The sequence below is a fragment of the Alligator mississippiensis genome, chromosome 5 (assembly GCF_030867095.1).
Source record: "Alligator mississippiensis isolate rAllMis1 chromosome 5, rAllMis1, whole genome shotgun sequence".
Lineage (NCBI taxonomy): Eukaryota > Metazoa > Chordata > Crocodylia > Alligatoridae > Alligator > Alligator mississippiensis.
The window spans coordinates 180,752,336-180,776,466 of record NC_081828.1 but is presented as its reverse complement, the minus strand read 5'-3'; the positions used below and the strand labels follow the sequence as shown (position 1 = coordinate 180,776,466).

At 41.2% G+C, this 24,131-nt stretch overlaps 2 protein-coding genes across 6 annotated transcripts in view; one reads left to right on the top strand and one right to left on the bottom strand.

Annotated features, from left to right (window-relative positions):
• Positions 1–7,402: 7,402 nt before the first annotated feature.
• On the top strand, positions 7,403–13,290 carry C1QL3 (complement C1q like 3). Of its 2 annotated transcripts, XM_059729047.1 has the most exons (3): positions 7,403–8,871; positions 12,350–12,446; positions 12,623–12,748. In XM_059729047.1, the coding sequence occupies exons 1-3, from the start codon at positions 8,284–8,286 to the stop codon at positions 12,652–12,654; spliced, it is 717 nt and encodes a 238-aa protein (XP_059585030.1). In that variant the 5' UTR covers positions 7,403–8,283; the 3' UTR covers positions 12,655–12,748. The 2 variants fall into 2 exon arrangements, with proteins under 2 accessions (XP_059585030.1, XP_059585029.1); XM_059729046.1 differs by lacking the exon at positions 12,350–12,446 and having other exon boundaries at positions 7,427–8,871; positions 12,623–13,290.
• A 2,331-nt stretch (positions 13,291–15,621) lies between these two features.
• PTER (phosphotriesterase related) overlaps positions 15,622–24,131 on the bottom strand; it is a 31,885-nt gene continuing 23,375 nt past the window's right edge. For all 4 annotated transcript variants that reach the window (XM_019498022.2, XM_019498021.2, XM_006265861.4 and 1 more), the window contains 2 exons: positions 20,466–20,606; positions 15,622–16,458 (listed from right to left, as the gene is read on the bottom strand). In XM_019498022.2, coding sequence (XP_019353567.1) covers positions 16,248–16,458; positions 20,466–20,606 — 352 coding nt within the window. In that variant the 3' untranslated portion in view covers positions 15,622–16,247. The remainder of the gene's footprint in view (positions 16,459–20,465; positions 20,607–24,131) is intronic.

Sequence of the window (24,131 nt, the reverse complement as noted above, 5' to 3'; positions counted from 1 at the left end):
GCTCTGTTTGAAAGGGTGCATCAGTTATATGTGCTATATTTTAATAGTTTACATGCCAATAAACACTTGTTTAGGATATATTTTTTTTTTCTGAAGGGTTACATATTTATTAGAGCAAAATTTCATAGTAAAGCCAGGTGATTAGTCAGGAGAACACAAATTCCACTTTTGCTAATATGAATTTTAAGTTAAACAGGTCACCAAAGGAGAGTCCCTGCAATAACTAGAATTTTTTTATTAATCTCTGAACATGAACTAGTTCTGTTTGGAGAATAAGATGATCCAGGTCATCTTTATGTAGTCCTTTTGCCAAATAGGGAAAGCCAAGATTGCTTAGTTGAAAATGTACGTATAGATTAAGTATATGTACTTTTTATCAGGATACGACAAAAATGGTGACCTATTTGGTCTATATTCCTCTGTAAATAAATATATTTATTTCATACAAACAGCAAATTACATATGATGTAAAATGACATAATAATGTTAAATAGACTGCATGATATTGCATAGCTCCTTTAATTTTGACATTCATGCAAAAAACAAATACCAAAAAAATTATATATATAAAGAAATTTCATGGTGTGTGTGTATATATAATTTGCTCTTTATTTAAATGTCAGTCAAACTAAAGGAGCCATGCAATATCATGCAATCTACTTAACATGATTTCAGCACAATATGTATTTAGAAACTAACCCAATAATATCAGTGTATGTCTCATAAGTATAGAGCAAGATCCTGGCCACAACCTAGGTAAATGGTTGAGTATTCTGTCCCTTTTGGGGCAAAAAGTGTTGTTTGTATAGATGTTTGTGTGTGTTTGCATGCAAGCACAATGCTGAATTTCCCTGTCTACTTCATATTTATCTAATTTCTATGCAAAAGCTCTAAATCTGAGCCTGATCACATTCACACTGTGGTATGTATATTCACTTTAATGGCATTAATCTTGAGTTACAGTGCATTGAGCCCTCTGACTATTGCAGTTGTCTTTCTCCCATAAAGACAAAGCCAGATCCTAGAAAGTGCTGAATATGATTTGACTTTTGTTGCAATTGGATGCTGAGTGGTGTGGAGGATTTGGACAAATGGCTACCTTGTGAATTAGCTGCACTTTATTTTGAAGAGGGTGATTGGGTTCAAGTATCCTTTGCTTTAATTTAAAAAATATACAAATGATTAATTAGATGCAACTAAATTGCAGAGTAAATTACACCATTAGTAATTCCAAAATTCATAAGCAGGGAACAAAGGGAAGAATATATTGAATGGATGACAGGAAAAAATAAATCTCTTGGGCAACATGCCACTCTTAGGATTTTAATTTTGAGTTTTCCACTCCCATCTATCCATTCTTATTGCCATCCATCATTCCTGATGAATATAAAGGATTACAGTGTATTACACCACAAGACTGCTAGGTTGGGATAACAATGGAAAGTTTTCTTACAAGTTTTGATTGGATGGAAAGAAACAGCAGACGACAGTATAGGAAAGCTTGTCTCTCCTCTTGTTTTTCCTTTAACACCTACTTGTTTGCACTGCCATTCAAAGACACCCCCAAAATGTACTCAGTCAAACTACCTGGAAATCTCACCCTGACTGACTTTAACAAATGTCATAAATAGTTCAGCATCACTTATACCTCTGTTTATTTGTTTGCTTTGGAGATTGTGGAGTAATTTTAGCCCCTCTGTAAGGAAGTATTTATTTTCTGCCTCTTTAATATTACATTTTTGTAACAAGGATATTACAGTTTTCATACCTTTGGAAATAATACTGGCTTTGGGGAATTGTATTTCAATGTGTGATCTGTTTTTTCTTTTTAATTAATATTGTGCATGCCTCTGTTTTTGTGTGTCTGACTGGTTAGTTGCTCTAGAGTAAGATGAAAAAGGCAACTAAGCAGAAAAGGGGGAACAAAACTGTGTAGATAAGGAGCATTCCACAAAACATTCAAACATAGCAGTCAGGTAAATTGCTGTGAAAAGGTGATCCCAATTCTAGTTATGCAGCTATTTTGCCAAGGCTTACTTGAAGATCAAAAGGCAGTGATCAGTTGAAAGATCCATCATGCTGAAAGGGAGAGGGAACTTTCAGCAGCTGCAGGCTGACACAGACTGATTGAGCCAGGGTCTGAAGCAAGCACCTTGGTCTCCCTAAGGACCTGAGGGGATGCCACTTTAGGTGAATCCACATGCGCATAGGGCTGTTTGCTTATTATTTTTGTATGTCCATTTCTCCAGATGTTGTGTTGTGGGAGCAAATACAACCTAGTTGAGTTTGAAAAAGGTGCTCTGTGTCAGTACTGTTCTGGACATCCAAAGGTAAGCTCCACTAGGCTTGTTGGGCGTAGTTAAAATCAGGGGTGATGACAAGTATAATCTGTAGATCCAGCCAAGGGGTGCTTGAATCACTGGGTCCCACCCCAAAGAGAAGTGGGGGCATGAGCCTGTGACTTGAAAAGGGTGCACACAGGAGACAAGTAAAGGGCTACAGAAAGGGGAAGTTTACCCAATGACTGTGATAGTGACCTGAGGTAAAGAACACAGCCACTATAGTTACAGTAGCATCAGCATAGCAGAATTCACCAACTGGATGTATTTAAAAGTAAATATTATGATTTGAAAAGTGTTAAGATATTCTGGAAGCTCACTATAGTTTTCAGGAACTTCATTTCAACTTTATTTTTGACATGTTAGCAAGTTATTGGTAAAGGGAATTAGAAGGAGAATATAGCTTGTCTATTTTAGAATAAAAGCAGAGATTGAAACAAATACAACCACCACAAACACATTTAACTGGGAGGGAAAATCTACAAGAGCTAACATTTATGTTTGCAATTAGTAGTTTAATCTTGACAATAAACAATGGCACATGCCATTATGAATGTCTATATTATATAGTTACTGATATTTATGTGTGTAATTATCAAATATTATGTCTGATCATTTTACATTCTTAAACTTAGCCAGTTAAATGTGCACTCTTTAACTTCCTATTTAAGATTGATTTTATATGTGCAGTAATAATTTTATATCTGCAATAATTCACCAGTCAAAACGCTATATACCTGACTTGGGTACAGATCTTCCACTTTCATAATTTCCCCCCAGTAACCAGTCGTCATGTTTGACTGATCTTTTAAGATTAAAAACTAAAAAGGAAGAGAGATGTTGAATTTATTTGCAAATTCTCTTTGCTGAGCCCTGTCACTTTAGTGACAGTCCTCCTCAACCTCCTCCTGATTTTGATTTGATAACTAGTTGTAACCCTTTCAAGGCCAAGCTTAATTTTGTTCATATTATTCCGAACAAATGCATACTCCTGGTATTCATATCACCCTGAATTGTGGGTTAAAAGACACTGTTAATTGTAAAAAAAAAAAAAAAAAAAAAAAGTTGTGAGAATTATTAATCACAGGTAACCCTCTACCTGTCTAAAATCTTAGACAATATCTTGCCAACATAAATGCTTAATTAAACAGTTTGAAGAAAAGTAACTACCAAACCAGTAGAATCATGTGTCTCATGCCCAGATGCAGTATTCTCTGTTTAAAAAAAAATCCCGTGTGCAACTTGCATCACTGTAATTATATTATCTGTTCACATAACTGAACTGAATCTCTAGAAGAGTTCAGCTTAATACTGTTAATTACCCATCTGATCTATGGGGTGGCATGAACTTCAACCATCTTCTAGGAGCTGAGCAGGCCTCCCATCTGCTAGCCCTGAGATTTTACCATAATAGGTGAAAGATAAGAAGATAGCTAGTGTAGAACAGGCTATTTAAAGGCCTGTTTGGTAGCTCACAACAATACTTTGGGCCATTCATGCAGATAGGAATATTTTCCCCATTCACATGGTATTTTAAACTGCATATATTGAACCTAGTTCATTGTTGGTGCAAGTGAAAATAACTTTTTGATCATACCAGGGCTGAATTTAGCACTTAATGTGCAGGGTGAAGCACTGTTAAACCAGCTGTAACCTAAAATACTTGTCTAAGGTTGAATATATAAATAATTTAATATATGAACAAAAGAACAAACACATAGACGGACAAGTGAAAAGTAGTACAGTAGTAGGCACAACACTATAGCAGTCCTGTCTTTGGCATATGCCTTATTCTTACTGACTCTCTCTGGTGCAGGGGTGCCCTTTATAAGACCCCATTCCCAGCAGGCTTTTCTGAGAATCAACTTTTGAATTTAGCACTTGGAGGAAGCAATAATCTTAACACAGCCATTTTGGCAGATGCTGACAATATTTCCTTGTCCTCTAGCTGCTAACTACCTATTCCTTCCTTTTTTCCTCCAATTTTTCTGTTCTTACTGCTAAACCCATGGTACATTCTCACAAGAACCTGCAACACGCATACTAAGCTTTACATCTTGAAGGCTCTGTATGACCATTAACTAATTAGTTAGGGAGGAAAAGAGCTGTAGGTAGGCTGTTTCAAATGGCAGAAGCTGCAGGGAGTGAGGCTTAGGCACCAAACAGTGGTATGATTGTGTGAGGAGCCAGAGGGTAGGTCTGTAAAACTGGAACAGAGAATGGGGAGTAAGTAGAAACACATACAAAGGTTTGAACAAGTCCACAGGAGACTTTTAAGAAACACAGACAAAGAAACACAACACTGATAACTTTGTAATACTCAACATCTAATGCAGGCATAGTGGGAGACATTAAGCAAGGACTGTCAACCTAGATTTTAGGCCACATCTTCGAAGAGGGGATTATAATATAAATGCTACTCAAGCCTTAATTACAGTGTATGAATGCGTGGAAGTACCACTGCAGGAAAGCAAATGTCCAGTACTAAAGACAGGCAAGGGTCTTTGGGTATAGAAGTTCTAAAGACAACATTTTTCATCAAAGGATAAGTGAGCAAAGCACACCTGTTTTACATTTCCCTGAATTCGTTCTAGTTTCAGATTGTTGGATCCTTCCTAATGTAACTCTTGGGCCCTTTGACTCAGTTACTTAGCCTTAGTTTTCTCACATGAATTCATTTTTCCATTTTGAGGGGAAAGGATGGCCTTATGGCTGAGGCTAGGGCATAAGTACTTAATTCCCAGCTCTGCCACAGATCTTCTTTGTGGTTTCCAGCAAGACAACTTCTCTGTGCTCCCAGTCCTGCCAGTCCCTGACCTCTATTTCAATTATTCTGCCTTGATGCTCGTTCTTTGAGCAAACTGAACAAAGCAGAACAGGTAGGTGGCCTCAAAACCCTTGAAAGAGATTTCAGGAATTGTATTAATAAGTGTCAGAGATTCCCAATTATCATGGAAGATAAATATATTTTAGGTTGCTGTAGTCTTTTGCTGCAAATAAGGTGGAGAAGATAAGTGTATGCTCTGGACAAGCTAAAATAGGGGTACTCAGGATAAGCAATGGACTGCAGGCACAGCAGAGTAGAGAAGGCTGGTAGTGACAAAGAGAACAAATAAGAGAGCTTTGAATTTAAAAGTAAAGTGGCACTGAGTGCAAATTACTCTGAGATTAAGCTACTGCAGTCTGTTTTCTGAGTAAGGTTGTTGTGGAGCCCCCACAATAATGCACAGGTTTTGAAACATTTCATTACCTAGAAAATGCCAAATTCTGTCCTCAGTTACAACTCACAACCCCTTTGGAGGTGAGTAATGTGCCCTATCAGATGGAAATCTTAGGTGTTTGGAAGAGCTTAGAATGAGTAACAGCCAGGGTGGAACGGCTGGGGCCTCTATATATCCTGGGCTGTTCTAATCTACAGTAAGGAGATCAGAGTGAAAGAGGACATTTTTTAGTTGAAGTTGTTGCTGATATACCAGCAAAGATCATTGAATGTTTCCTGACAAACTCTAATGTATGTGTGGCCATTTTAAGGTTAGCAGTTTTGGGGTTTTTTTGGGGGGGGGGGAGGTTTGCCAATTTATGACAGAAGCTGAAGTGAAGCTGTAGAAAAAAAGCATCGATCATATGGAAGCGTAAGCCTGTTCCTGAGGGCTGGGAAAGAATGATCCGTAGGATGCAGGGCCAGACAGTGGTGGTTTCACAGCTCCTGGTAACTCCTAGCACAACTTCTTGAGGAGAGGAGAGGAGAAAGCAGACCTGAAAATTTAGGGGAGGGGGAGAATAAAGGTTGTATAAACAAAATCCCCTTCCTAGGGCTGAAATGGGAGCTCAGAACTAAGGGAACTGACTAGGTTGTGTCTCTGCAAGATAGAGGGATTTTTTAAAAGGTAATGCATTGAGGGGAAAAAACAACAAAAAAACCCAGAAAGGAGCTGGGGCGGGGCGGGGGGGGAGAGAATATTTACAAGTACAGAAAGCGGAAGCGTTATCAGAAGCCTTCTGGGGAGATAAGGAGCTGGGCCGGCCCCTCAGCGCTGCTTGGACACACTCCTTGCCTTTGATTCTCTCAGGAAAGAGCAAGAAGAGCTGCTGACATTTCTGCTTAAAAGGAAGAATCGATGAATCTTTGTTTCCCACTGCCTGCCTGTTTGACCTTCTTGTGTTGCGGAGTAGAAAAGAAAGAAAAGGGAAGGGGGCAGAGGGAGGCGATTCGTGCTAATAAGATCCCAGACAAGATCACAGCCCTCTGATCATCGCCAGAGATGTTATTATTGGGCTGGTGTCTTATTTGAGGTGGCTGCTCATTTCGGATGCTCGCCCCGCTGTAATAAGTCACACTCTTTGCAACCATCATCCCTGTATTGACAGGCAAATGTCACCCGCGTTTGATTGACATCTGTGGGTCCTGAATGCCGAAGTATGATTTAGGAATCAATTCTGTTTGTTTATTTAAAGAGCTGTTCGTGGACCTTGTACGTTTGTGAGCGGGAAACTTGCTTAATATTCTCTCAGGGGAGTTGCTGTTAATAGCCAGGCTTCACTGCCTGGCTCGCAGAGGTGCCCCCAGCCTGTGGTGGTGCGGAGTGGGGGAGCAACACAAACTTTGCTTCTCCTCAGCTGTCCTCACCAGAGCCCCTTCTCTGGGGCCCTGGGACACGTGGATTTGCCTTTGGCTTCTGGGATGAATGGCACCGCATTACAGTGCTAGGCTGGCAGGAGGAGGGCGGCTGGTTAGAAGCAACCTGTGGGGCCTACAGAGAAACTGCTCCTTCCTGAGGGGTAACGGGGACAACTTGGCCTTCTGGGCCGAGGGCTGGAGAGACATTTACTGGGAGCAGGGGAGAGTGGGCTCCCACCAGACACCACAGAGCGCTTGTATGCCATGCTCCCAGGGCGCGGGAAGCCTCGGGGAGACATGAAAGCATGGCGGGGGGTGACCTTTTGATTCTGGCTCAGTGACCCGAAGAGAAGAGCCAAGCCCCACTAAGCGCAGCTCTTCCCCTCAGTCTGAGCTGCGAGCCGCCAGGCTGAGCCAGGGAGCGCTCACGGTTTCACTGCTCAGCCCTGTGCAGTGAGCAAGGGAAGGAAGAGGGGGGGGGGGAGAGAAAAAAAACCTCCCCGCACTGTCAGGGTAATGCCAAACTCTGCATGAGTGGGAAGCGCGGAGCAGATGCCGGAATGAGATGCCAAGGCAGCTCCCTTTCCCCCTGCGCTTTTGGGTGCCTATAAATTGCGCCGGCACGGCTGGCAGCCTCCTCTTCTCCTGGCAGGTGGCACGGGGCAGGCTCGCGCGCTCCTCAGCACAGCTCGGCCGCGCTACGCCGGGACGGGCCGGGAGGGGAAGGCGCTCGGAGGCACCAGGGAGGCTCTTGCCCGCGCGCGGCAACTTGCAGCCACCGCTCGCTGCCTGCGGGGAGCTGCTGTCACTGCAAGCAACAACAAGCACACAAAAAAAGAGAAGGAAAAAAAAAAAAACAGCCAAGGGAGAGGCGGGGGGCAGCGCGGCACGGCGCGGCGCGGCGCGGCGCGGGGCGGCGAGGAGCGAGTTCCCGGGAAAGTTGATGCGAAGTGGCACCGTCTGCAAAAAAAAAAGTCGATCGCCGGCAGGAGCATAAAAGTGTGAGCGGCGGCGGCGGCGCGGGCTGCAGGTCTCGGCGCGCCAGGGCAGCGCCGGCCACAGGTGCGGGCGAGCGGCCGCCCGGCGGGCAGGGGCAGGGGCAGGGGCAGGGCCCGGCGCAGGGCGCGTCCCGCGGGAGCCGCAGCGGCGGGCGGAGGCGGAGGAGGAGCGGGTCCGCCGGGCGCGGCGGGGTTTTCGGCTCGGAGAGGTCCCCGCACAACCAGCAAGATTCTGTCCAAAGGCGGCCGGCAGGAGGATCGCCCTGCGCTGAGCCGGCTGGTGGGCAGCAGGCGGCGGCTGATCGCGGCCGGCGCCCTGGGGGTGGTCATGGTGCTGCTGCTCGTCATCCTCATCCCCGTGCTGGTCAGCTCGGCCGGCACGTCGGCCCACTACGAGATGCTGGGCACCTGCCGCATGGTCTGCGACCCCTACGGCGGCACCAAGGCGCCCAGCACGGCCGCCACGCCCGACCGCGGCCTCATGCAGTCGCTGCCCACCTTCATCCAGGGGCCCAAGGGCGAGGCGGGCCGGCCGGGCAAGGCGGGGCCCCGCGGGCCGCCCGGGGAGCCGGGGCCGCCCGGGCCGGCGGGGCCGCCGGGGGACAAGGGGGAGCCGGGGCGGCAGGGCCTGCCGGGGCCGCCCGGGGCGCCGGGACTCAACGCGGCGGGGGCCATCAGCGCCGCCACCTACAGCACCGTGCCCAAGATCGCCTTCTACGCGGGGCTCAAGCGGCAGCACGAGGGCTACGAGGTGCTCAAGTTCGACGACGTGGTCACCAACCTGGGCAACCACTACGACCCCACCACGGGCAAGTTCACCTGCTCCATCCCCGGCATCTACTTCTTCACCTACCACGTGCTCATGCGCGGCGGCGACGGCACCAGCATGTGGGCCGACCTGTGCAAGAACAACCAGGTGGGCCGGGCCGGGCCGGGCCGGGCCGGGAGGCGGGAGCGGGGCCCGGGCCGCGGGGGTGCTGCGCCGAGCCCCGAGGGTGGGTGGCCGGGTGCCGCCCCCGGCTGCAGAGCGAGGCTGCCTCGGGCTCGCTGGGCGGGAAGCGGCAGGTGGAGGCAGCGCCGTCAGTTTGCGTTAGGCTAAAGCTGCCACCGCGCCGCCGGGGCCCTGCGCCCGCCCGCGGAGCGGCCCAGGGGCGCGGGGAGGAGGCCGGGGCTGCCCCCGCGCGGGACGGGGCACGTGCGCACGCGAGGGAGGCAGCCAGCACCGCTCCCCCCCACGCGCGCTCCCACGCGTGGGGTGGGGGGGGAAGGGGGCCAACAGGTGGCCGTGGCTCCAGCGCAGGGATTAGGAGCCGAGGCTTGGGGCAGCCCTGCGGCCCCGGGCAAGCACGACATCCGCCCCCGCGGCCGCAGGGCTGGCAGGCACGGGGGAGCCGCCGGGCGCGGCGCTGCTCTGCTCTGGGTGCCCCCGCGCGGCTTCCCCCCTCGCCGGCCGCGCGGCTCCAGCCAGCCGCCCCGGCGGCCCAGCGCCCGGCTCAGCCCCCGGACGGCGCTAACGCGCGCGGGCCTGCGCCGCCTTTGTGCTGCTCGCGGGTGTCGGGCATCAAAGGGCAGCGCATGGATCCGCGGGGCCACGTCACCTTTTGTCTGCGGTGCCTCGGAGAGGCGCGACAATAAAACGATGGGCGCCTCGGCAAGAATTGTGTTAGCAAATGTCTTCGGTAAACGCGGCCTCAGCAAAGGAGCCGGGACTAGTAAAACAAGGCAAAATGTAGGCCAGCTCATTTGATTCTTTCACATAGGAGAGATGCAGATATAGCAAGGTTGCCATATTTGCAATCCAAACAGTAGCGGAAATTTGGGCGTTAAACTTAAGCTAGGAAGAAGAAAGATCAGCGGAGCAGGGCATATGTCTATGAAGTCAGCAAATTATAAATATTAAACGGAGTTGCACATGAACTGCTCCAACTATTTGAGTGACTAAACTTGCACTGAATGAGTGGAAAGGGGCGGAGAGTCTTGTCTGAAGATCAGAAAGGTAAATTCTTTCTATAGTGTTTAAGCTTAAATATCAGGACACAGTTTATTGAAATTAGCGAGTAGCCTTACAGCAACAGCGACTTTCTGAGTGAGATTTGTTCTTGAAACGCTGATGGCTGATGCGATGTGACAGCAGTTAACTTTCTGTATTCGTGATAAAGCCTGGAAATTATCAAATGAAATTCCTAAAGGGAGTCTACCCAAGATGGTTTGGTGCTATATGTCCTGTGGGGTTCCTTAGAGAAAAAAAATATTAATGTTGGAAAGTGCATAGATTACAGGGAAAAACAAATCCTTCCAAAGCAATGTATATAAAGAATCTCAGCCCCTTCAGTGTAACACGCTGCCTTTCTTAATACTTACAGAGCTTAAACATAGAAGTGCTGAGATCACATAGCTTAGCTAGTTCATGTTTGCAATTTCAGTGTCCCAGTGTACCTTTATAAAATGATGAGGTGGACGGTCATACAACTTATGAAATGTATACTACTCTTCTGAGACCGTTTTCATAGATTTTAATAAGAAATTACATTGGCTTTCCCAAACAAAGGAGGTAAAAACCTTAAGGGTAACACACAGTCTGTTTGAAGCATTGACAAGGTTTTGTGGCTACATACAAATGAAAATAATCTATTCAGATTCCTGTAGTCTGTCCTGAAAATGATTTTGATAGCCTGCTCAAAGAAGGATTTAGACACTGAGTACTACCTAGCATCTTAGCAATGAAATATCCGTTGGTCTTGACAACATTCAACACGCAGACAGAGCTTTTGCAACAACATAGAGGACCATGTACTGTTAAAAGCCATTCATTAATTTATAGTAGATAGTAACAGAAACATAAAATATTAGAGAAATCCAGTAAGTGGCAAAGTGGAAATCCAATAGGGCAACATTATGGAAAATTTGGAAATAATTTAAACAATCTGAGTTGTCAGTGTGCAGGGTCAGCTCTCTAAAAGTCATTCTGCCTCAGCTCTATAAAAGAACCCACATACCTTAACATCGCTCTCTCCCCTCTCCTCCCATATAATACCAATAACAACTTCAGTACACCTTATTTTCTCTGGGTGGATTTTTCTGGGTTTAATGGCCCAGACCATTCAACTGACCCTGGTGGTCATTAATCCTGGGTAGCGCCCTGCGCTTTGATGGCTATGGCTTACATCAGTAATAAAAACCATACATTTAGATCAGGGAATCTTAAACATAGGTACACACTATATTGCCATACAACGTAGCAGTTTATATTTGCACAGTGTCAAAACAATTACAAATCCTTTAAGCTCCTCTGGCACTTGTTATGTGATGCACAGGGAATGTTCTCCCTACCATGATCTTTAAGCTTCATAATACCTTGAGAGCTAGCGTGCTAAGGAGCCATCTCCTTTTTAACATTTCAGTTTTAATGTGAGATCATACCACATGAAAATTTAATTTGAAAATCTATCATTTAAACTTTGAAAGGAATGCATTGAAATTTGTGACTTATAGCTCCTTTTTCAGTTCTGAACAGATAAAAATCCAGCATATTATACGCCAAGTCATGCATTATTACTTAGTTCAGGTTTGCAAAGCCACTAAATCACTTACAGCTCTGTACAACGAGGCTAGAATAGGGACAAGCAACAAAGCAGATAATGTGTAATATTAAAATAAATTTCACACAAATAAGTTTAAATATTTTACAAAGAAGACCAAATTATGTATAAATGATCTGGAGAATTACTTGTTGTTGTTGAGAATGTGACATAATTTTAAAGCAATGAATGTTATGTGCAACTTGAGATTCATTCTGAATTCCTTCTAGTTTACTAATAGTGTCCAATCAAATCAGTAGCCAAATGGCAAGGAAAAAAAGACAATACAAAATAACATTTGACTAAAAGTAGTTGAGTCAGCTACACCAAAACTTCACACAACATTGGAAATTAAATACGGATAGGCTTGCTACTGAGATAATTTTACAATGCATCTTTTGCGCTGTGTGGAAGTAAAATGTTTAATAAGTGAAGTATGTCTCAATAATATTTCCCAGAATGTATGGGATTGCATACCCACTGATAGCATTCATCTTCAGTCTTTCATTAAGATCGGAATACTTTTTCAGAGTGAAATCTACTACAAGGACCTAAAGCCCATAAGCAGCAAGACCCTTTTTATTTGGTGCTGTGGTTTTTTATTTTGTTTCTGCAATGTGATCCTCCACCTGCTGGAGTCATATATCAGTTCTGGACAAACTCCAGGCCAATAGTGACAGGGCCGTATTGTGTGATCATACCAATGGAAATCAGGAATAGTTCCACTGAAGTTAAAGGTACACCAGCCTAAAGTTGAAGTGGGATTAGAGTTAAGCCTCTGGAATCAAGGTATTTATTTCATATTATTTTCCCCAGGGGCAAAGCATCTGGCGATGTGTGAGCAGTCTTTTATTACTCAGACCAACTGTTTTACTATGTGGGGGACCTGACCACTATGCTGTGAATCATTTCTGTAAGTGGCAGAAATAATGAGTTTATTGGTAAATTGAAAACTACAGCTTAGAGGCATTTACGTATGCTTAAACTGGAATTAAGCGTGTGCTAAAACAGGCAGTTTAAATGTGACTGAATTCCACTATGCAGGAAACATGACTTTCTTAACCAAACACTGTTATATATTTTATCTAGGTTCGAGCAAGTGCAATTGCTCAGGATGCTGATCAGAACTACGACTATGCCAGTAACAGCGTGGTCCTTCATTTGGAGCCAGGAGATGAAGTTTACATAAAATTAGATGGAGGAAAAGCACATGGAGGAAACAACAACAAATACAGCACATTTTCTGGATTTATTATTTATGCTGACTGATGATGAGTCAAAAACTAAGCCTGTACTTCTGAGTCCAAGCACTGGATTCATGTGGCAAATGTCAGTGAATCAGGAACCCCAGTGGAGACCGACCATGGGACACCTCAGTAGTGGGGAAGATCAAATGCTACCTGACTCACATCTGTACAACACAGAGAACTCTTATATTAAAAAATTATAAAGCAAGTTAAACAGATGTGTGATCCACTACCGCCAAAGCAAATACTCCTTATTGTTAGTGTCCATGTGAATGAAGTCCTATATAGATCAAATTTTTATAGAAAAAAATCTAAAGACACTGAATTACTTCTTCAGTATATATGATACTTTGATGTGTTATGATCTTGCTGCTTTATCCATACATCAGCTTTGATCCTTGTGACTTACCTGCTAACAATGATGCTTGGAGTCCACTCATAGTATGGTGAGGAATGATTTTACAATAAAAGGAAGAGGTAATTGAAATATACTTCTTCTCTCCAAAGGAATTGTTTGCCTTGTATTATTGTTATCCTTCTATCTAGAATTAGAAGCCAATTGGTTTCAAGCCTTAACTGAATTTTCCTGATTTGTGTGTGTACATCAGACTCCTGACATGGTCAGCTTATTAAAGCAGTTTACATTTCCTCTCCTCCCCTTAGTTGTATTTTAAAAGAGAAAGACAGACAGACAGACAGACGAAGGGAACAATTCATTAAAAATATAAGAATTGACATAAAATGTCTACTGTATTTGGACCAAGTCCTCCTTCCATTGAAGCCAATGGCAAAACTCCCATTGATTGTAGTGAGAACAGGATTTGGCTCTCAATAGGTAAACATGTGTAAATGTATATTTAGACAATTCTACAAACCCATTCTTGATGGTTTGTTGTGTAAATATTTATTTAGCAAGTCTAACATCCACATTTGCTGGCCAGGCTGGAATAATTTCTGTGCAGCAATTAGTCTTTAGTGTAAATCTGTAGTTAGGTATTATTTTTAACAAAAAGATTATTTATGGCTCAACATACTGCAGAAGCACACTGGGAGTCATTACATAGAATATTGTGGGGATATCATGGACCAAAATCCTGCTCAGCTCACTCACTTATGCAACAGGCTTCCTTGAATTCAGTGGAGGTACTCGCACAAAAGAGCAGCATGTGATTTGACTCCATGTAACCATGCTGTCACGTAGCTAGTTTTAAAAATGTATTTTATTAGTTTGTCATGAAGTGTGACTATGAAATTAACCCAAGAAGCATATTACCAAATATAAAACCACTTATGCAAGGAAGCAGATTTTCAAATGCAAAAAAGGTGTGTATAAAATCTTATTTTTCTTAAATATATATCTACATAGAACTATATATCTATATATGTATGTGCTAAAGTAGCTTAATCCACATGATGAATTAGTGGACTGGAGAATTAAATTGTTCAACACATGGTTTTAAGTTATACTTATAAAAAAAAACCCTTTCAAATCAGTAATAGCTGTAATGCTGTCTTGACAGAGCATATCTGTTCTAAACCATGTATAAGGCATTTATTTTCTTAACTGCTCCTGTACTGGTGCTACCAAGTGTTAATCTCATGTAAAATTACAGCTGGAATATGTAATCTAACAGATAATGTTTGAGAGAGACAAATAGTTAATTATCTTCCTACTGCAGCTGATGCAGTATAAAACTTAGATAACATTCATGGTAAAATTATGGTACTATTTGTACAAATTGAGAGAATAATAGAGGCCACAGCTTTTCATTTTTCCATAATCTCCACAGGAAGCCTTTTCTAATCTACAAAGTAAAAGATGTGCGCACACAGATATTTATCATATACTAACATGTCAAAAATCTGCCATACTTTTTACCATGAATTACTTGGTAAGATTAGACAAATTTTAAAGATGAAAAATCCCTCTAGAAATTAGTTTAATGTTCACATGAGTAAGGCTTAACTAGACCATGTTATTCTTCTGGTCTCTTGCTCTTTTGGGCAGGCATTCAATTAAAAAAACATGACCAGTTAGTCTGTGCTCAATAAAAGAATCTCCTACCCAGCACATCTGTAGTCTCATAAGGGAAGATAATGCTTCAAAACTGCCTTTTTATTTTGTCATCACATCGGTTTGATTAAAAATTGCTAGTATCCCTATGAAACAACACCAACTCATCACATACATAAAATGCAGTGATTACTTCTCTTTGGCTTTTCCACTACGCAACGCATTTTATAACGGACATATAATTGACTTCACATCTGCTCATTTCACAGATCTTTCGTTTGGTAATTACACTCACTACAGAGTGTTTGGCAGCAAGGCTTTGCTACTTCTTATGTAGATATCAGACAGCAATGTATCTAGTAAAAGATCGTATACTTAGTACTACTCTTTCACCAAGGTGTTAACAGAAAGACTATTACCACAGGACACCTAAAGATGGATAAATTTGAAAAAGCAAGATCTTGAAATCAGATTGCCATTGCTAACAGACGTGACCTTTTCTTTGGAGAAATAAGTATCCCCTGTTTAGGTCTAGAGGAAAGAACAAAAACTTAACTGGAAAAAATCATGTAAGGGAAACATTTCATGTTTTGACTCATATCTTGACAAACTGATTTGTAAACTGATTATCTCATGGCCTTTGTTATAACTACAACTCCTCATTAAATTGTGTTATGTAATATATTTTGACTTTTGGTATTGCATCTTTACAAAAGGAAACTGGTTTGCATGGTATTTCACATGGTCATATGCAAGTTTCCAAAAGCTCAAAAGTGATTTATTGCAATTAAAACATATTCTAAAACAAAAAACAGCGATTGTTAAACTGGTCTACAAATTGCTTTATTCAAAAATATTTTCCACATATTCTTCACATGTTCATTTAAAAATAATTTCTTTGAATTGTTAATTAAAAAAGATAAAGTACTTTTTAAAAAACATTAAAATCTTCCTTTTTGTAATCCTGTTTTTGTAGAAGCTAGTTTAAAATGCCATATTCTTTAGCAAGCATTAATTAAAGAACAGCAGGATAATTAGCATGATCATCAATATTACAAGGAACATCATATCACTTTAGAGGGGGGCAATTAACTTGAAACACTTTAAATTTCGTCAAGTAGTACAGCTGATGTATTTTCAAAGAACATAAAATCCTGAATAATGTGTGATGACAGTATGAAATTTGCTCAGTGGAACACGTTATTCCAATATTTGTTTGCAAAAATTCTGTAGTTGTGCTCAAGACCAATAACTCGTTCAGGACCAGATTATTAGAAGGGCATTTAGGGCAAAGGCAATTACCACTTTGTATTCTAATTTAAAAAAGAGGTGATGATCAGTGCTGTGGGTGGCTTATTAACAGTTTTCCTCAGTGCACCTATATGTGAAATGACCCTCTATTAAATGTAATCTGAATTTTTTAAAGCAAGATGTGAATATTTAACATCTATCTTTATCTAAAGGTCAACCACTGTTTTGGGTTCTCCACCAATATTTTATCAATTCTATTTTGGGAGATGCCTCTAATTAGCATTTTTGGAACTATATTTTTAAGGATATGTGAATATCCATGACCTCCATATTTCATCAATCTGTTCTTAGTGTGCACATCATGAGCCATTAGAATTCTGTCCTCATAGCCTTCATCAATCAACATCTGAATCCTGCAAAGATACAAAGCATACTTACTTGTCAGTAAAGGGTTTACAGACTTCTGGTAGTAATACAGAAATAATCATTATTTAAACTTCTTACGTGGCTATATCCCTACACTCTCATGTCAACAAAATGAAGAATTGTGGGATATTTAAGACACAAAAATATAAATTAGATCTTAAACATACGATAGATCAAAACATATGGGACCCATTTTGAAAAGAAAATCTTTGAAAGCAGGTTAATGTCACACCTCTAGAAGAGCTGGTAAGGAAAAGCAGTCTCATCAGGATTTCTTACACTTCCTCAGCCTTGTGTTCTGTTTGAAGTCCTCCGCAAAATTAATTTATTTTACTGTACAATTTGTGACCATCGGATTAAATAATTTCCTATATGCATGACCCTTTATAAAATCAGTTAGTCTGGTTAACTCTGCCTGCTGACCGTAGCCAAATTATTTGCACATCTTCATGTAAGCAGAGCAATATAATTTGCCTTAATTTCATTTCATTCTATTTGTATGGGTTTTTTTTTTTACTAATAAAACATGTAAAGCTAGCTGTTTCAGTTTAAGACGCAAACATCTTGGAGGATTTTCACTTAATTATGAACAGCTCGTCTCATTGCTATTGGTCCACTATTCTGCAGCAATTGAAGGAATAGTAGCAATTCTTTGGAGCCCGGCCTTGCCCCTTAGTTCATATAAATGGCTGCAGCTGTATTGAAGTCAGTTAAGTTGACGTGGAAGTCTGATGCAGGTTGTTGAATGTCTTTTTCATACAGTATTTGGTGGCTTTCCATTTGGAATAACAGGAGAAATTTCAACTATTCAAGAGTTACCATTTTCCATTAGCAACATTACTCAGGTAATATCTGACCCTCAGAGAAGTTTATTTATGGAGAATGTCAGTGAGATGGATAGACTAATAGGTGCTTTCTTTGATTTTTAGTGTGTTCAAAACCAGTAACATCAGCAAATATTTAGCACATGGAGGGAGGAAAGCCAAGTCGAGAGAGAAATCTTTGTGGCTTGCTGCTGTGGCTGGTGTATCTGCAAAGAAAATCTCTCTAATAGTGTGGCTGTAATGCCACAGACCTTCTTCCCGTTGGCAGAACCACATTTATCTTACTGGTTTTGGAGGCTTTAATGCTCGCAAAGTATTGTGGAGGAAAAGGCATGGCTAGTTCCTAGTTGAACAAAGGTAAAAATCTTGTGCATTTCCATAATAAAAATCTTACTATACTTAGAAACTATTCAACATGTTTCTCCATTGTGTCCTACCTGTCAGCTTATTGCTCAGGTATGGATCTTCCTGCAAGTGTTAGCTCTGTTGCTAGTAAGAAGTGACAGTGGCTCGGATCTTCAAAGGTATTTAGATGCCTAACTCCACTATAGAGGCATAAAGGACATCTGCAAAACTATTTCTCAGTTGCTGCTTATCCCTGCAAGACCTATGGTTTCTACCATGGGTCTGACACACCCCACAACTACCAAGATGTTCAAAGCTCTTGAAACAGGATTATCAACCCTAGCATATCTCCTTGGTTCCCCCAATTCTGTAGGTGTTCTTGAGCAACCAGTGCAAAAGACAACTAGATGGACAAATGCATGCATGTTCTTAGAACTGCCTACTGGTTACAGTGGTCATTTTAACATGTGATAGATCCAGGTGTCAATCCTTGCTCTGTGAGCAGACACTTGAATCCAGGTTTCCCTCCACCCCTGCTGAGGGTCCTATCCAAAACATCATGGACTTTCTAGGGTTGGTCTTTCTCAGTCTCTTCTGCTGGAGTTTTTCCAGTCTGTATAAACAAGCATTAATTGAAGCAAGCACTTAAAACTCTGTCTCTCATGTCTTGAGTGAGTGCTACAACTATACCTGGTCAAGTTGGTCACTTGCATGCCTATGCCATCCCCTTCTCTTCTATATTTAACATCTGGTGAATTGAGGTAGCTCTTAGATCAGCTGGTTTTTAAGGCTCCTCTGTTTAGGTGCTAAGTCTCCCCATTCACTCTTTGAGGAGCCTAGGTATCTCCTCCATGGTTAAAGATTCCACTGGATAGCAGAGTACTTAAGTATGAAGTATTTAAATGTTTAAATCCATTTAAGGATTTAGCCCAACATTATCAATAGTCTGATACTACAGTAGCTTGCTACACTTAAGTGCTAATGATGGATACTCACTAAACTCTGTGTGTTCTTTCTCTGCCAAAACTTTCTATTTCACTACTTTACTGGCACTTTGAGATTTTTTGACTGTGCTTTGATTCAGGAGAAAGCAAGTATTGGTCTGATAAGTAATGCTATGTTTATATGCAATGATAAAAATAGAAAAGTTTTTCTCTTAGCTTGTAAGGAAGAATAGCTACGAGGAGGAGTGTGTTTAGTTCGGCAAAAATAACATGTTCAGTTGAGATACTGCATGTAAGATGCATGCAAAATTGGCAGTTTTCATCAAAATAAATACAGTAATTTAAGATGTTGGTTTAAGTTGGCAACACTGCAAATTATGTCCTTTGCTCCTAAACCACTGTGTCAGTACCAGATTGTGGAAGAGAAGATTGATTGGCAAGAACTAGCAGTACTAGATCCCCAGATCTGAGCAAGAAAAAGCAGACAAGACAACATGGAAGTAAAGTATTGTGGAGGAAAGGGCACAACACATTCATAAAGATGAAAACCACCGACTGAGCCCAAATTTGGAAGGAGTTTATTTAGGGTGTCTGACATAAGCAGACTAAGAAACAGGCAGGCAAGAAAAAAAAACAAATCTTCTTACCTCCCTAAGTTTCCTGAAAAATGACCACAAAAAATCTACACCTACTCTACAGATCGGTAACATGCATATGTATGTATGTGTACACACACACACACACCCCCACACACACCCTTCTCCCCCTACATCTATCCTACAGGAATATATGTATTTGAGTGAATATACAAAGTTATTCATTTATATTGTTATTTATATTGTTTGGATTGGAACATGGACATGCCTGAAAATTCTTTTCCTCTTTGAACAGTTGTATAAAAATATATGGATCAATATGATTTGCTTTCCTCTAGTGACTACAAACCAAACACGAGCCTACTAAAAATGAAGAAAAAAGAGGAGACTGCCATTGTAATTTTATTTCCTGCATAAACACAGTAAAAGTGCAAGAAACAGTTTAATGGCCTTTCCAATGTCTCCACCCACGCACACACTAGCACTGTACCCAGAGAAAGGCAAGTAGTATTTCTGGAGTATTTCTTCATACAAAAGCCTGCTGTCATTGTCATTCAGTGCCAGGGTGCTAAGGAGGCATGGCTATGGCTGGAAGGGAGGCATATTATGGATGAAACAAAAACAAACACAAAATTTGCTATGATTAAGGAACACTGCATGCTCTGTTATATTCTACTTCTGCATGCATACCTCCCAATGTTTTCAATGAGAGCTCTACATTCATGACAACTACAGAATGGATTGTACATTTCACAGATAATGTTAGGGAGTCTAGGTGTGAAAAGCCATGATACAACATGATAGGATTTACCAGTATAGTGCAGAATTAAAACTAATGTTAGAGATTTTCAGTATGAACTGTCAGAGAGATTCCGGAGACAGAGAGTCAAAGGTAGCATCAGATATATGTATATGTGACAGGTAAGAGAATGAGTGTTCATAATACCTCCTTAATATCTCCTTAAAGAGTGTTCATGATATCTCCTTAAAGAGTTTGAAGCCAAGGAAGAGCAACAGTGCAGCCAAAATGACAAGAGGAGAGGGATGCAGAAAAATAAAGTTTGAAATATTCATGAAGGTTAGAAGTCAATTTTCCCAAATTATTAGTAATTAAAAAGAATAAAAATAAAAAAGCCAAAATGTAAACCTCTGGCCCTGAGAAGAAACAGACATGACAGGAACACTGTCATGTCATGAAGTAAGTTGCACTCAATATTTGCATGCCAATAACTTTTACTTCAGCAGCAATATTATTATTCAAACTTAACTGCATTACAGTAGGTACCTTGAAATTCTTTCATTGTCACTTGGCATATCAACATCAGGGTTGAACTGGTAATAGAGCAACTCTGTGCCAAAGAGGTCATACTCTAAGTAACACCCAAGTTTAGCAAACTCCAGCAGTTTCTTCTCATCAAATATAGTCCTGCAGAAAATACAAAATACAGCATAAACTTACACAAAAGCAATCATTAGTACAAAATGTGTCAGAAAAAGTGCCAGGCACGAGGCTAGATATAATTTTGGTAACTCCTAAGGAGCTAAAGATATTGACAAATTTTTAGCCCATTCATTAAAAACTTAGGCCAACATGTTATGCTGTTTCCCCCCTGCTCCTCTGCTTTCCACCTCCAACATCTTGGGATACAAAGTATTTCTTAAGAAGTTAAAATACAGCAGAACAGGCACAGTCATAATGAACCTTAATGGAAGAAAGAAAAAAATGTGTTTCGGATATCTGCAAGCATCATAAAAAAGAAACTAGTGAGAGAATTTTTTATTTGCTTTTAGTCAGAGGAACGCCTACACTGAGCCAATTGATTGTACCTGAACAAAATGAGATCTGAGAATAATCTTTACATCTCATTTAATTCACTGTGAAAATGCAGACATCTTGTGGGTTAAATATTTGCAGTATTTCACCACAACTCTTCACATCGGTTTAGGACAGAACATGAAATCCAACAGAAAGTAAAGATAATGTTGTTCTGAGACAGGCAGATTGTAATTGCCCATATGGGAATTTGGCCAGGACTCCTTAAGTTAATGTACCACTTCTTGTAATGGAATTGTAAAGCATTATGGATATTAGTCAGCACATGATACGTGCACGAGCAGCGTCTCTCTAAGGGTATATCTGCACTGATATTTAGGGCTGGCCCTGAGGTCACCCTCAACCAGGCATACTCATCTATATTGTAACTTGTAGCCTAAACTAAAGCCATCTGCATTCTTATTTGAAAAGTGGAACCTTTCTGGGAGTATGTAGACTGAGTACAGACAGGAAAGAGGAAAAATCGGTGCAGAACAATCAGAAGTTAGAAATGAGGAAATGTGGAATTGCAGTTGGCAGATTTCTTGTGCTTGCAGTCTGCAGTGTGTGGATACATTTCAAACAAGGTGAAAAAAAGTGTGGTCTAGAAGATGAACAGTAGTGGGGTCTCCCTCAAACTTAGAAGATCAGCAGAGCATCCAGGTTTGGGTTAGAGTGCTGCTGGGTACAGACTTGCAGGCAACACTGTGGGTTTAGGACAATTTTAAGATTGCCCCCCCACTGTCAGTGCAGACATGGCCTGAGAGCCACACTGCTGGAGCACTGTTTCACAAGGAAAACTGGTAATTACTGAATTAACAACTTCCTGCAATATATTGGTGTTTTTTATGGAAATGCCCTTTCCAAGCACTCCAGAATAGCTTTGCAAATCTATTGATTTAATTATGATGACTTTTTCACCTGGGGCAATCTTGGGGAGGGACTGGGGAAAAAAACCATTTAACTAAAAGCAACTGACAAAACATTTTCTATGTTCTTTCATCAGGAGCACAGATAACTTATAGCAAGAACATTCACTCATAACACTCCAGTTCTCTTCCTGCCTCATGTCACAAAATCATTTTGCTCTGTTTAACTGCATCATAGTCTGTTGCTATGGAAATGACTGATGTCACAAATTCAATATTATGACTTAACAGCAGGATCAAGTAGGAGGAACAGATGGGCTAAGAGAGAGAGAAACCCTTGTTCAAACAATTCTGCCATCAGCAGGAGTTCAGAATTGCCAACTGTAATTAATAATAAAAAAACTTTATTTTTTAATACATTTCACAGTTTATACAGGATAAGAGTTTCCTACCAAATGGGCTTTCAAATGCACTGCAGAAGGTGGGCAGCTTTTATTTCCAGCACTGCACAGTTCACAGGACTACAGTAGCCAAAAGAATGAAGCTGATTCCTAGGCATATGGCAATCTTAGTTTTTTAAATGCCATATTTCATAGGAGCTTTGTCACAGCCAAGAATAATTATTTCAAAAGCTATGTTTAGTGGTTGGCTCTTATAGGGATGATACATGCTGTATCTAATATAGAGAGCATTATCCATTATAGGCTTTTCATTTATACCCTGGATATCTTAACAGTAGCCACTGAAGTTAATGAATGATGACCTGACTATGTAATGATGGGTCAATGAGGCCAGGAAATAAAGGGTGTCACATACTAGCCCTCCTAAATGTACACTTCTATTACCCTACCTCAACACAGTAGATAATGAAAAATTGTAGTGAAAAACATGTAAGGCATGGTAGCTAGCCTTGTAGCTCACCTAAACAGTACTAACACACCTTGAATAAAGACAGGGATGGAATTTTGAACATCAAATGTTTCCAAAATTTTAACAGATTAGGAATCCAACTCCCACATGGATTCCTTTTTCCAGAGATGGGCCCAAGCTGTTTAAACATACATCTTGATGCAGAGGTTAACTTCAAGTTCAAAGCAGGTCAGATCCTGTGTTCTGATGAATATGAACTGCACCCCTTAGTGTGAAATGCAATGATGTAACAAAACCAGAAAGCATTAAGGGTTGTTCAGCTGATGCTGCCACTTAGAAATCTGTGGCTTCAATTTGCCCTTTGCTTATACTATTCCCCACCCCCACCCATAGAATTTCACTGAATATAATGTACCTGTACAGGTGAGCAAAGAATCAGGTACTGTATGTTTGAAAAATGATTCTATTTACCATAATGTACTGAAGTGGCTAAGCAAGGTGCAAATTATTTTCATAGGCAGAGATTACTTTTATTAAGAAAAAACAAGCACACAGATCTACAGAAGATAAATGCATAAATGCATATCACTGAATACAAATTTTGATTGTTAATGGAATCAAAGTAGTATTTAAACTCTCCCAAATATAGGTGCATAAAACAGAGTTCTGGTATAAGTACATAGTGTCTTTGTCTGAGTTGCAATTTTGTGGAACATGCTGTTGACAGAAATCTTCATATAACACCCTCAATAGGAATAAACAATTCCAGTGCTGAGAGTCATAGGACCAAAAACAGTTTCCATTTACCGGCTGGCCATACAAATCAATATTTGGATATTTGCCAACTGATTGTGAACTATACAAGGGCACATAACCTTGTCTTGGCCAAACAGACTGTGCTTTTCAATCAGAGGGACAGCACAGTGTCTCTTCCATTTCATGCGTGTGTTACAGTATCTGTTTGTGTGTTTCTAAAGGAACTGACACCTTGTTCTCTGTAAAAAGACAAGACCTATCTACCATCCCACTGGGATTTATTTTAAATCGTATTAGTCTTGGATAGTAACCAAGTTTGGAGAATGTGGTTTAGTGTTTGGCTTGGAGTCCAATGAAGTCAAACCCTTGGATGGAAACCTGATTTTTTTTAATTCTTGGCCCACATCAACCATGGTTTAAAGCCCAGATCCTCAAAAGTATTTAAGTGGCTGCTGTTGAAATTGATGAGAGGTTAGCACCTAAATAGCTTGGAGGATCTGGGATGAAGAGCCTGATCCAGGCTCTCACTAACTTCAGTGGAAAATGATCAGGCTTTACATAAGCAATTCTCTAGTCTCAACAATCCCATATACAGGATTGATTATTTTAATTCTTCTTAAAAGATTCACATCTTGTACTGATA